Consider the following 12,838-nt stretch of genomic DNA (forward strand, 5'->3'; position numbering starts at 1 on the left):
CATCACAGACACTGAAGAGAGTCTCTGTAATTTCTTTAATTATTCAAACAATAGAGCACAAAGATAACAGTTTCAAGTACATTCTGATACACGTTTTGACAGGAATAGATATGCATTTAGTCATGAGGGAGGCTGGCAGCAACCACCAAGCGTACATTTTGCACAAACTCTTGGCTCCGTCAACCCTGAATGCGAAGTGGGCCCCTCGTCCTGGCGGGGCTGGGCTGCACCCTCTCGATGCCCTGTACCTAGTTTCTCTAAGCAGTGGTTTCCTTTCCTTGCCTGTGAAAAAGAGAATTTTAAATACAAAGCAGTGGGCGGATCTTAAGAAGACAGACCAGGAGGGCTGGGGACAGCACCCAGCGGCATGGACCCTGCCACCGGGCCTGTCCAGGAGGCAGTGCCACCCAGGAGTCAGGATTTCCCATCTGGGTGAGGGTCTGCTCCAAGGTGCCCCAGTCACCAGCAGAGCTGCACCATGGCCTCAGGCACCTTGGGACTTGGCCAATGACTGGCTTCTCTCTGACCACCTGGGCCGCACGGCCACATCGCCAGGTCTGTCAACACAGCCAGAGGAGCTGCTGTGCCCAGTGCTTCTGGCTTCACTTTTGACTGACTTGAAATTATACCGAACTGTCAAAAGAACAGAAACCATCACACTTCCTCCGAGATTGTAAACATCAGCCTGGAACCTGCTGACCATCTAGAACACCAAAGCAAAGTCTTTTACAGAAAATAGCTGAGGACTGCTCCTGCACAGAGGGCCCGGCCCTGCGGAGGCTCCAGAGGCCCTGTGCCATCCACCTGGGCACACAGCCTCCCCGGAAGGCCACTCAAGGGCAGACCCTCAGCAGAGCAAACCTTCAGGGACTGGTCCCAGCCTCAGGAGCGAGCCCCTGACAGGTGGGGCTGAAGTCTGTTCACTCCCACTCCCTAAGCCTGGACCACCTTCCACACAGGCTCCAGCTGCTAGGAGGCCCCGAGCTCACGCAGCGCCACCCTTCCAAGGCTCAGCCTGCTCAGATAATTTAGCCCAAAGCACAAAGCATGGCAGACATCTTCTGTAAGCCAAAGAACTGGTAGTAGTCCTCCACCTGGGACCCTGACAACCGCCAAGGGCAGAGACCCTCTTGGCCTCCAAGGCAGCATGAAGCATGGAAGGACCTTCCCCAGCCCAGCACCCACAGCAGCATGCTCACTCAACAGGGATCAAAGTCCACACCTGACCGCCATGTCACACAGACAACCAGCGTAGCCTGAGGACCTCAACAGCAGCCCCGACATTCCAGCGACTGGCCCATGCCACTGTGGGCTTGCCACTCGGATTTAAGGGGACCCTCAAGAAAAGAGGATAGAGCTTCAGAGAAGATCAAACCTGGTCCTCTCTTCTAAGGATGCTTTCTGGAAGGGGCACAACAGGACCTCAGAAAGCAGCAATGAACCTCCTCCCTACGGATCACAGACAGCACGAACAGGGTCAGGCCAGGGGTCTGCCCAGCAACCACACACAGGAGTCCTAGGAGAAGGTTCTCGGTGGCCGTCTCCAGGCCACCTCCTCTGGGCTTACACATTAGGCTTTGCTAGTTAAGGGGTGGGGTTAGGGGGACAGCACAGTCCCCACAGGTGGCACCCCCAACCTTTGGGAGCGTAGGAGGAGCATCACACAATAAATACAAACAGAGCTGAGGTTTCTCCAGCCATGAGAAGAAAGAAGTTGGTTTGTGTGCCTACTTTGGTTACCTAAGTCAGTCAGTCTGAGTTCACAGTATAAGCAACACATCTAAATAGAATGTTGGGAGCGCCTGTGAGCACTGGGTTTCCCAAGCAAAGAAGCCAAAAAAAAAAGAAAAAGGGCTGCAACGGGGATTCTTAGTTATTAGATACTAAGCGGTCTGTGCATGGCACATTTTATTTCTATAAAACTATTACAAAATATTCAAAAATACATTTTAGTAAATTTACAGCAGTTATTTCTCAATTTATTAATGCAAAAACATCCTTTTGTTTTCTCTGTACAAACTGCAGGCTCCATCCTCATGGGCTCATCACTATGTGCGCTTTTAAAAAATATTATTTTCTAATAAATTCTTTGAAGTTAAAAATAACAGAGTTCTTCCAGTTTGTCAAAAAAAAAAAAAAAAAAAAAAAAAAGAAAAAGAAAAAGAAAAAGAAAAAAAAAGCAAAGCAAAGCAAAGTGTGTGCTGTGTGTGTGTAACAGTCTTGGCTTCCAAGAATGTGGCAAAATGGTGAATACAAAGGGAATATGAAACCATAAAGACAACAGAGGAGATGGCTGTTACATCGGAAACTAGTTAAATTAAAATAATATATTTTCATATTTTACACTATTTCAAAAATGAAATGTAATTCAGTTAAGTATTGATCTCTCAAAAAATCTAATTTACAATTCTGTGTATAAAAATATAATTTGTGGACCCCCATGAAGCACGTTTGAGTTTGCACTTGCTGAGAAGCAGGAGATGGAAGGGAGGGATGGCAGGGACAGAGGTTTGCTTTCTGACAGCCGGGACGAGGGACATGTAGAAAAATAGACTCTGAGCAGGTTGCTTGGCCTCACAAAATAATCTTTCCCCCGTGAGTACAGTTCACATGATCATAATAAATTATCCAAGAAACAAACTATTTAAGGCTCTTGAAGGTCCGGTTCATATTATTTAAAACATCTATTCATACCAAATAAATAGCCAGGAGAGGAGGAAAAAATAACCAAAATAAAACAATAACCAAAAAATTCAAAAAATATATATCAACTAAACACAACAACAAAACTTCCCGGGGTCCTTGTTTCCTTAGAGTCTACTTTGGACTGTCCTACTTTATTATTATTATTATTATTATAATAACTCAGTCTGGTTCGTGCGCCTTTTCCGAGTGTCTTTTTGCTTTGCGTTGCTGTTGCTGCCCCGCCCCGCCCCCTCCCGCGCCCCTCCCCGGGCCCCCCAGCTTCAGCTGGACTTGACCGCCATGCCCAGCGGGTGCAGGGCCTCGCTGTCCAGGAGCCAGGTGCCTATTTGGTAGAGCAGCTGCGAGTACCAGTGGATGCCCGCGGTGGCCCCCGCACCCGTAGCGTCGGCTGCACCTGGCGCAGGCGGGGGTACTCGGCTGCCGCCGCCCCCGCGGTCCCCACCGCCGCTGTCCCCGCCGCGGTCCGTGCGCGCGGGCGCCAGTGCAGCCAGGAGCGCGTGTGCCAGGCGGAAAGGCGCGAAGGCCCGGTGCGCCCAGCCGTGCTCCTCGATGACGGCGTAGCACGAGGCCAGCACCCGGTTGATGAGGATGGTGCCCTGGGCCGTGAGCGGCGCGTAGGCGCCCGCGGCCTCCTCGCGTAGGGTCACGCTGTGTACAGCGGCGGGCAGGAGCCGGCGGTCCCCGTCGCGCTCGGCCACCACATACACGCGCTGGCCCGGGCGCACGCGGCTGGCGAACAGCGCCCGATGCCCCAGTGCGCCTTCGAAAGGCGGTCCCGCGCCTGAGAACGCCTCGGGCTCCGCGGCGGCAGAGTCGTTGTGCGGCGCCACGAAGAGCAGGTGCGCGGCGGTGAGCAGCAGGCGCTCGCGCGGCTCCCGCGTCTCGATCACATAGAAGACCTTCTTGGCGCCGTCGTCGCGGTCCAGGAAAGTGAGGAAGTCGCTGTAGAGTAGCCGGCCCTGGTCGTCCGCCGCCAGCACGCGGTCCCCGGGGCGCAGGTCCTTTACCAGCTTGGTGCCGCCCTGCTCCAGGTGCACAGTGGCCGAGCCCGGGAAGCAGCCGCCCGATTTGGCCGCCACCGAGTTCTCTGCGGGTGCGGAGAAGGGAGAGAAGAGAGGACAGGGCATTGAGTTCCGAGAGGGAGGCGCGTCTCGGGGAGGAGGGCCCACGCTTGGTGCCCGCGCGCCTAGGCTAGGGAGGCGCTCAGCGCTGGGCGGGGCGATTGATTCCAGGTGGGTCCCGCACAGACCTCCCTCCCCCAACCCCACCGCCCCAGGGACAGGATTCCTACGCAGGCACATTCCTTAACAACTCTCTAAGTCTGCGCTGGCGGTGACAGAGGTTGGCTGGCGTTTCCTGCAGAGGCCGGTGTCACTCCTTCCTTCCGCCTTCCTCCAACCCCACCCCCAGCTCCGCACACACCCCGCCTCGCCGCGAATCCATCCAGAGGGTGTTTGCTCTGCACTTGGATTCCTCTGGAAGCCTCCTTGAGCTCCCGCGGGCGCCGGGCGCACCCTCCTTCCCTCCCGCCCCGGCGCGGGGCGCGGCGCCTGCTCGCGCGCTCAGCACCCGGGCTGCGCGGCGGAAACCCCTGGCCAGCCGACCCGCCAGCCCTCAGCACCCTGCCGCGCCTCGGCGTGGGCCTGCGGAGGGGCGGGGGCGGGGAGTGAAAAATAGCTGCAGTAGTTGTAGCAACTGGACAAACATTCCAGAGATTGGCCGAGGTGTGAAAATCCGAGGCTTGTGTGGATTTTCTAATTAAAATCCAATAAAGGGCCCAGCATTGTCATTGTGATTTCTGGGATAAACAGGAGACACTCTTGGAAGCGGACACTTCCATTTTCTCCCCTCCCTTTTCTCAGCTCACTCTCTCCCCAGCTCGCGGGCCTCCCCCTCCCTATTTGCTCAGGTGCAAACCCCCCCGTGTGCAATTCACAAGCACTATTTGCACAGCCAGGCCTCTCTTCCAAGCACTCAAGATGTGTATTTGAATTTTAAATGGCGGGGCCTGTTCGGAGCGCTGGAAGCTCCGAGTCTCAAGGCCCCTTGACTACCCGCTTTCTCGAGCCCTCTGTCGCTCTCTGAGGCTCACTGTCCCGAGGACAATAATTGAAGTTGGGGCGGAGCGCAGGGGGCCGGGGAGGAGGGCGGGGAGGGCCGTCTTCTTTGCATTCCAATCTCTGGGATCATGCTTTTTGCAAATAGAGATTGCCAGAAAGAATCTTCCTGCTGGAATTACAGGGGGCTTTTAATCTTCTCATCGGTTTCTCCGGCATGAAGTGCGGGGCTGGCCGTTGGAGGCCCTCCGTAGCCCCCCGGAATGCGACCCCGGGCGCTGGCTAGCCCGAGTCGTCGAGTCGCACGGCCCGGCTTGACACGCTGCGCCCCGCGCCCCTGCCCGTGTGCGCAGAATGCCAATGAGCGGCTCCCGCGCCGCGGCTCTGCTCTCCCGGCGCGATCCGGCGGATGGATTAGCGCTGCTCACTTGGGAGGAGGCCTCCGGAGACCCCCGCTAGGGGGACCCCGAGGGCAGGGAGCCGGGGAGGAGGTTTTGCGCAGGGAGCGCCCTGGGCCCAGGGGCCGCCGCCGAGGCCGCGAGGTGGGGGTGCCGCCTCCTGCCTCCCTGCGGCCGGGAGCTCTCTGGGCCGCACACCCGCCCCTGCCGCCCCCGCCGCCCCCGCTCCACGCCTTTGCTTTCTGTGGGGACGAGAAGCCACGCTTGCCTTTACCTACAAGTGTGCCTTGACACCTTTAAAGTGTTTTCCTACTAACATATTGCCATTAACTTGGAATTTAGGAGACAAGTAGGGAAACCTGGAAGGGGGGTGAGGAAGGCAGAGTTTCCCCGAAATTCACCGTGAACGGCTTTGCTAAACGTGCCAATTTATGCGGGCGGAGGAGAGCGTTGTGCACACAGCCCCAGGCCGGAGGTTCGCGTGCGCGCGATGGCGCCTCCTCTACCGCTGTTCCTCGCCAGCAACAGCGTGTGGCGTTGCAGGCCCAGAGAAGGCAGCCTCACGCCTACTCGGGCCGGCTTTCCGGGACTTGCCCGCCGCCCAGGGCGTTCCAGCCCGGCTCCCAGTAGGAACGCAGGCTTCGGGCGCGCGGCCTCCAGATGCTGGAGGTGGTTACCCCTGGGTTTACTGCCGCCCACCAGGCCTCTCCCCAAAGGCTCAGCGAGTGAGCGAAGGCAGCTTAGGATCCACGGGCGCCCGGCGGGGAGGAGCCAGGACGCGGGCTCCGGGGCAGGACAGACGCCCCTGCGCTTGGGACAGCTGGTGGGGGCAGTTGGTTCTTAAGCCCTGAACGAGAGGAAGGAGCTCGCCCAGACCTGGCTAACCACGCAGTGCTGCTTTCCCTCGCCTGGAAGGGGCTAGCGCCCCTCCCCCAGTCACGCTTTCCCACCCCCCTGCAGTGGGGGCTCCAGAAGCGGGCAGGAAGCCACAGGACCCCACCTCGGGTCATGGAGAACCCTGGGCTCTGTGGCCTCAAAGGTAGGGGTGAGTTCGAGGGGCCGGCACCTCACAGGGCAGGTTCCCACCGCGGAAACGCAGTCATCGCCCAGTGCCCCTGCTCCTGGCCCTCAGCCTCCCCCCAGGTTTCTTTTTCCCTTGAATTAAGCCGGGGGTCTGCCAGTGGCCTTCCGTGGGGGCGGATCCGGGGTCCAGGGCCAGCTTACCTGCTTTCACCGAGCAGTGGATGTGCGCCTTGGACTCGTAGTACACCCAGTCGAAGCCGGCCTCCACCGCCAGGCGGGCCAGCATGCCGTACTTGCTGCGGTCGCGGTCGGACGTGGTGATGTCCACTGCGCGGCCCTCGTAGTGCAGAGACTCCTCTGAGTGGTGGCCATCCTCGTCCCAGCCCTCGGTCACCCGCAGTTTCACTCCTGGCCACTGGTTCATCACCGAAATGGCCAAAGCGTTCAACTTGTCCTTACACCTCTGCGAAGACAAGGGGACCCCCACCGACGGACACGTTAGCCTGGGCGGCCGCCACCCCTCCCGGCCCCTCCGTCAGCCTGCCCTGCCCAGTCTCAAGGCGCGAGGGCCATGCGGAGAGGTGGGGAGACGGGAGTTGGAACGGCCCAAACACACGGAAGAGCTGAGCCCCGGGCTGGGGAAGAGGGGCAGCATTTGCGGAGGAGCATGGAGGAGCACGTCCTCTCAGAGTAGAGCTGGGGGCCTTTCTCCAGGTCCTGAAACAGCCGATGCTCCTAGCGGGGCCTAAGAAGCAAATAAAGTTTCTCTGAAACAAGTGACCTGCATGATTCGGACATCAACTCCGGGACCCTCCAGGGGCACCTTCTGCGATACCCGCCCCGCCCCCACGTTGCCCTCCACTTCCAGCCCCTCTTCTGCGGCCCCTTTCTCCACCTGCGAAGGCTCCACCTTCTCTCCGTGTAGAATCTGTCACAGCAGGCCTGACAGATACCTGGGTGCAAGTTCCCAGAAATAAAGAAAAATGCACTGCGCGTTTCTTTGAGAATTGAAGGCCTTGCATTTATTTGCCTCAGGCCCTAACCCTATCCGAGGCAGAGGGGAGGCCAGAAGCCGCTGGCGGGGCTGCAGGGTGGTCGGGAGCCTAGGTGGAAGGCGGCTAGGTGAGTTACCACTTGCAGCACGGGCTGGGGCCGGGACAGACATTCTTTATCTGGACAGCCACATTCTTTTTGCCCGTGGAACTCTTTTCTGCCTGGCTTTTCTGTGGTCTGATTGTGTTTCTTGTTTTCTTTAACCTGTTCCCTTCCTCCCCTCTTGTTTTCTTGGCCCCAGCATAGAATGGTGTCCAGCAAGTTTGAAGAGCAAACTGAAGAGGAAGGAGGGGGAGGGGTTTGAGAGAAGGGGGAGGGGAGCCAGGAAGGCCTGAGGTCTCCGAGTCCTCCGCCTGGGGAGTCTCCCAGGAAGTTGCCTGGTAGGAATCAGGAAGCACTGACTAGGCAGATGCAGACGGGGTTACCTGACACTCAGATTGTGGGGGTTCCCTTGGGTCACTTTCAGATAAGGATGCGACAGAAAGCAGTTGAATCCACTGTGTGTGTTTGTGGGGGCACTGACTTGCTTCCTGGATGTTTATCCTGCTGCTGCTGGTGGGACACGGGATTTACAGAGGGGGAACTGGCACAGATGATGATGGTGGCATCCCCCAAGAAGCTGCGCCAAGTGGAGGCCGAGGGGCAATTTCAAGGTGACTGCTGCAGAGGGCGGGGCTGACCTCTAACCTCCTCCAGTCTGGAAGGATGCTCTGCTTGGAGTCTGGTTGTCGCGATGGAAGGACAGCTTCTGTCCAGGGCCCTAACTGTAGCGTGGGTGGGGGGACCCTTTCGAGAGGGTGGGGCGAGGACCCTGGCCCCACTGCTGCCGCGCTTTAAGGGGACGTGACATATTGCGCAACAGGAAAAGTCCTGTGTATCTGGCAGCAATAAAAACCAGTAATATGGTTGTAGAGTTAAACATACAACAACTGGGGGTGGGGTAGGGCTGGGGGCCGCCCTGGTAACAGGTCAGTGCCTGCAGGTTTCTGGGCCTGCCAGCAGTTAAAGAAAAAAAAGTCGGAAGGGCAGAATTTGAGTGAGGTCATCTTGAGGATTGAACGCGTTTTACATGAAAATCAATCAGTAAACCAGGGTCAGTTTAGAGCTGTGATGTGAGGCCCGTTGCGCGCAGGCGCACACCACCAACACGCACACGGACCCCCCATGCAAGCCCCCCACCCCACCGCAGCTCCCTCCCCTGGGGCTGCGCCGATGAAGCTTTAAACAGCTTCCCAGGAGGGCAGCCAGGGAAAGGGCGGCAGGGTGAGGAGGACCCGGCCCCCAGCTCTGGGAACTGCGCCACTTGGGCAGGCATGGAGGACCCGGGGCAGGGAGACCCCGGCCTAGCCGGGCCGCGACGGGAGGTGGCTGCGCGGGTGAGGGGCGGAGGCCGAGGGTTGCCGGAGTTGGCGCCCCCACCCCTCGAGCCCTCCCCCGGCCGGGCTCCTTGCGGCCTCGGCTGGCGGCCTCTCCTCCGCCCGCGCTGGGCGGGATTGTCGCAGGCAAAGCCGGGAAGCCCAGGCCGGTTATTAATTCATTGGGTCGTGTGCCGCGAATCAAGCCCGACTCTGTGCAGCCACCGTGAAGCCCAGCAGGGCCGCCGGGGCCGGGCTTTGTGTCGGCTGAGGCCAAGTTGTTCCCCACGCCTGAGCTCCTGCCCACCTCCCTGATCTGCGAGCCGCGCCGACTGTCACCGCCAGCAGCCGGTGGGCTTCCCCCAGCGCGGGGGTGGGGGCGTCCCAACCTCAAAACAGCCCCAGCCCCCAAAACGCACCTCTCTCCACTGTCCTTTCCCCAGGCTTGGTGGAACAGCCCCTCCCCAAACCCACACCTGAGCGTCTGTCCTGGCGGCCCCAGAGCGCACAGGAAATCTATTTAGTGTGGCGGCTCGGGACCCTACTCCAGGCTTCAGATCCGGCCCTCGGGCCTCCTGTCCCCTAGGACCCCCCTGGCCGCCAGCACCCTCGCCTGGCACCCTAGGCCAGCGCGGGGAGAGCGTGTCTGTCTGCGCTTTCCTCTCCCGGGTTAATATTAACCGGCAGCTCCTGCGTTCCAGAACTGCTCTGAAAGTTCCACTGGGGACGATCTCGCCATGGTTGAGGGACTTGGGCGGCAGTCACATTAGAGACCCAGAGACAGGGAGGGAGACAGAAGAGGAGGGCCACGCAGCTGGGGCAGAGCCTAGGTGGTTATTTAAAATGAGGGCGTCCGAGCAGGCTCCCCAAACCTCCCGCGGGCCTGGGGCTCCCTGCCTCCTCCTTCACCCGGCCCCTGCCCTCAGCACCCGAGTCTCCGCCTTCCCCATCCCTTCCTCCCCCACCCTTACCTCCTGGAATCGGGAGAAGGAAGGTAGGGGAGGGATCAACTGGGGGTACCTCACAGACTGCCAGCCCCTACCCCCCTGGGTTTTAGGGGACCTTTGTGGGGTCTGCCTGATAATCCCGGCCTGGCTCTCCCCACCCAACCCCCACTTGGGCCGTCCTTCCCCCTCCTTTTGTGTTGGGAACGGGAATAGCCACTGCCCAAGGAAAAAAGTATTTGTTTTCGTTTCGTTCGTCTGAGGGAAGTTGACAGAAGGTCAGAAGTTCAAATGCTGCCTGTGCGCGCGGCGGCGAGAGTGGCCGGGCGCGGGGCCGCTGGGCCCTGCGTCCCCGGGTAGGGCGGGCGGGGGTCGGGGGTAGGCCCCCTGTCTGGGGGCTCCGGCTGGGACGCGGAGGCCCAGAGGCAGGGCAGGCGGCGGACTAGGGAGGGGGGCGCGGCCCAGGGCAGGCCGGCGGAGCCCGCGCTGCGCCCTGGTCCCTGCGCGGGCGCCCCCATCTCCGCGCCTCAGCTGCCGGGGTCGCTACCGCGAACCCGGCGCTGCTGTTAGCTCCTGCGTTGCCTGCGCTCCGGCGCGTGGAGCGGCAGAGCCCGGCGGCTCCAGCCCAACCCCGCGCGCACTGAAACCCTAGCCGCGGGGGATCGATAACCCGGGAGTAAGTGGGGCTGCATGCGTCTGCCTCGCTGCGCGGCTCTGCGCGCTTGCAGCTTTGCAGCAGGGCGGCAAGGCCCGAGTCCTGGGAAGGGGTGCGAGCCCAGGACCCCTTCTGCAGTATTGGCCTCCCGCAGACCAGGGCAGAAGCTGACCCACTCTGGCTCTGGGACCTCGGGTGTCCACGCCCCCGCTGCGCTCTCCGCAGCGCCTCCCTCCTATCGGGTTCCGAGGGACCCTGGCAAGTCCCCTCCTCCGCAGGGAGCTAGGGTGACGAGAGGATGGGCGCCCCAGGCTAGCCGGAGAACTCCCTCCAGCCAGCTGCACACACCGGGCACCCCGTGGCCCGTGCAGAGTTAATTGTGGATCGCGCTGCTCTCTGGCACTGGCGCGCGCGTCCACACTCGCGGTCCAGATTTAAGGTGGTCGGAAGCAGATGAGGGAGAACAAGGAAATCAGGACCATTTCCCATTCCTCTCCTTTCCGACAGCTGGAGCAGGCTACCTCGCCTGCTCCTCGCCTTTCTCGGCCCCAAGCAAGCCTGGGAATCGGGTCGGGGAAGCAGGGCGGCCCAGAGGTAGCTCCTCTCTCTCTGCCGTCCGTACCCTCCCCCTGCACTTGCGCCCCACCAGCGCCACTCCATCAGCCGCTGTGCGCACCTAGCCCTAAAGGTAGGACTTGAATATTTTAATAGGGCAATAAAAAGGATGTTGACCTATATTTGCAAGGAAACCCATTTCTGGCTTCAGTTATACGTGCATGGAGTTTCAGAAAGTCTAGAATTGGCTGGGAGATTGGCAGCTCAGAAATCTCAAAGGAGGTGGGGAGAGAGAGAGGAATTCATATTTTGCTTAGCTTCCCCTCCCCCCACACTAATATTTATTCTCTCTTAATTCTTATGCAAGCAGGTTGAAAACTAAAGTGATGCAATGCCAATAAGTTCTAAGTCCCTCCCCTAAGGTACCTCGGGCTTGGAAGAAGGAAAGAGCATCCTTAAAGAAATATCAATACATTCACACTCTGATGGGCACAATTGCGGACATGCAATCGCAAAGCCAGCTCTGCGATACAGCCAGGGACCCAGGGACGGGCGGAGTCGCCTCTGGAGCCCCTGCCTTTTGTCAGAACTGCCTCCTGGCTTTTCCAGTTGAGAATTCTTTGGTGGGGAGGTGTAGGGTGGGGGTTGTAGTGGGAAAGAAAACCACAGAGGCGACGGGAAACGTGGGGGCCCTGAGCTCCAATGCCCAAAGCTACGTTCGTTGCACAGTGCCCGGAGGCCACTCCGTGTTTGTGGGAGGGGGATTCCCACCCTCTCCTTCCATTTCCACTCCTGACTTGGAAAGGGCCGACACCCCCCAAGTGAAGGTCTCCCCAAGTTACAAGCCACGGCAGAAGTAGGATGGGGAAGGCCGTTGTAGCAAGACTCATCAAATCAGGGCCATAATGAACCACGTCTGTTACCGTCCTCACCCCCACCACACCCTAAACTTCTCCAGCTGGACCCTTGACCTCCATTCTCCTCCAGGAACAGGAAGAGATGGGGGGCGGGCAGGTGGGTGGGGAAGAAGTGGGTGAAATCACCTTCCTATCTGCCCGAAGAGCAAACAGAGTTAAGTCTGGAAGTGTTCGGCTTCTCCTAACCCCCTGGAAAGCCACACATTCCACGCCCCGGCGCTGGGTTCCTACCTGAGTCATCAGCCTGTCCGCTCCGGTGTTTTCTTCATCCTTAAATATGATGTCGGGGTTGTAATTGGGGGTGAGTTCCTTAAATCTCTCGGAGTTTCTGGAGATCTTCCCTTCATATCTTCCGCTGGCGCCTAGGGTCTTCTCAGCCACATTGGGGATAAACTGCTTGTAGGCTAAAGGGGTCAGCTTTTTGGGGTGCCGCCGCTTCCCGAACCCCCTGCCCGGTCCGCACGCCAGTCCCGAGCACACCAGCAGCGAGGAGACGAGGACTAGCAGCAGACATCTCGCCAGCAGCAGCATCTCGCCCATGGAACTGATGACTTCCGAGCTGTCCCCGTGCGGGTCCGTGCGCGAGTGCGCGCGGCGGGTGTGTGCGTGTGCGCTCTCTCTTGCGCTCTCCCTTCCTCGCTCCGGCTCGCCCGCCCGCTCGCTCCCTCGCCGGCTGCCTGGCTCTTTCTCTTCCTATATAACCTTGCCCGCCGCGGCTGCGGGGCACTCTCCACCGCTCCCCACCCAGACAGGGGCTGGAATGGCAGGCTGCCGGCCGCTGATAACGGAACACATCGGAGTTGGGTCGCGAGACAGCAATCAAAAGACAAAAAGAGTCTGATTTTAAATGGTAGCAAGCCTGGAGAGCTTGTGAGAGAGGCTGCCTTTAGCACTATATTATAGCTGCCAGGGGCGCATCTGATTGGCCAAAGCCGCACAAGCTTGTCTTCTGATGTTAACCCTGAAGAAGACTACATTTTTTTTTTCTGTTGCTGCTGTTGCTTTATTTTCACCTGAAGGCTTCGAGTTTAAAAAAAAAAATCTTTCCTGAGATAAAGGTGGGCGGGAGGGAGGAGCGCATGTCTTGTGGAAACAGCAGTTACTCCCGGCTTTGTGTACACCCTTGTGTTTCCCCCTGACTTTGCCTGGAATGGTAGGTGCTTCAGTTAAAACCA

The 12,838-nt window shown here is 59.0% G+C and overlaps 1 protein-coding gene across 2 annotated transcripts; it reads right to left on the reverse strand.

Annotated features, from left to right (window-relative positions):
• Positions 1-20: 20 nt before the first annotated feature.
• On the reverse strand, positions 21-12,339 carry SHH (sonic hedgehog). Of its 2 annotated transcripts, XM_025380082.1 has the most exons (4): positions 9,069-9,148; positions 6,801-6,929; positions 6,386-6,647; positions 21-282 (listed from the first exon to the last, which is right to left on the reverse strand). In XM_025380082.1, the coding sequence occupies exons 2-4, from the start codon at positions 6,837-6,839 to the stop codon at positions 44-46; spliced, it is 540 nt and encodes a 179-aa protein (XP_025235867.1). In that variant the 5' UTR covers positions 6,840-6,929; positions 9,069-9,148; the 3' UTR covers positions 21-43. The 2 variants fall into 2 exon arrangements, with proteins under 2 accessions (XP_025235867.1, XP_025235866.1); XM_025380081.1 differs by lacking the exons at positions 21-282; positions 6,801-6,929; positions 9,069-9,148 and adding exons at positions 2,309-3,793; positions 11,895-12,339.
• Positions 12,340-12,838: the final 499 nt, after the last annotated feature.

The sequence above is a fragment of the Theropithecus gelada genome, chromosome 3 (assembly GCF_003255815.1).
Source record: "Theropithecus gelada isolate Dixy chromosome 3, Tgel_1.0, whole genome shotgun sequence".
In the NCBI taxonomy this organism is placed as follows: Eukaryota; Metazoa; Chordata; class Mammalia; order Primates; family Cercopithecidae; genus Theropithecus; species Theropithecus gelada.

Excerpts from the sequence above, each read along its gene's own strand:
- SHH (XM_025380081.1), bottom strand. The coding sequence starts at position 12,203 with ATGGGCGAGATGCTGCTGCTGGCGAGATGTCTGCTGCTAGTCCTCGTC. Across the intron at positions 6,648-11,894 it reads CGGACAGGCTGATGACTCAG|AGGTGTAAGGACAAGTTGAA; the intron begins GTAGGAACCCAG and ends TTGTCTTCGCAG. Across the intron at positions 3,794-6,385 it reads CCACTGCTCGGTGAAAGCAG|AGAACTCGGTGGCGGCCAAA; the intron begins GTAAGCTGGCCC and ends CCGCACCCGCAG.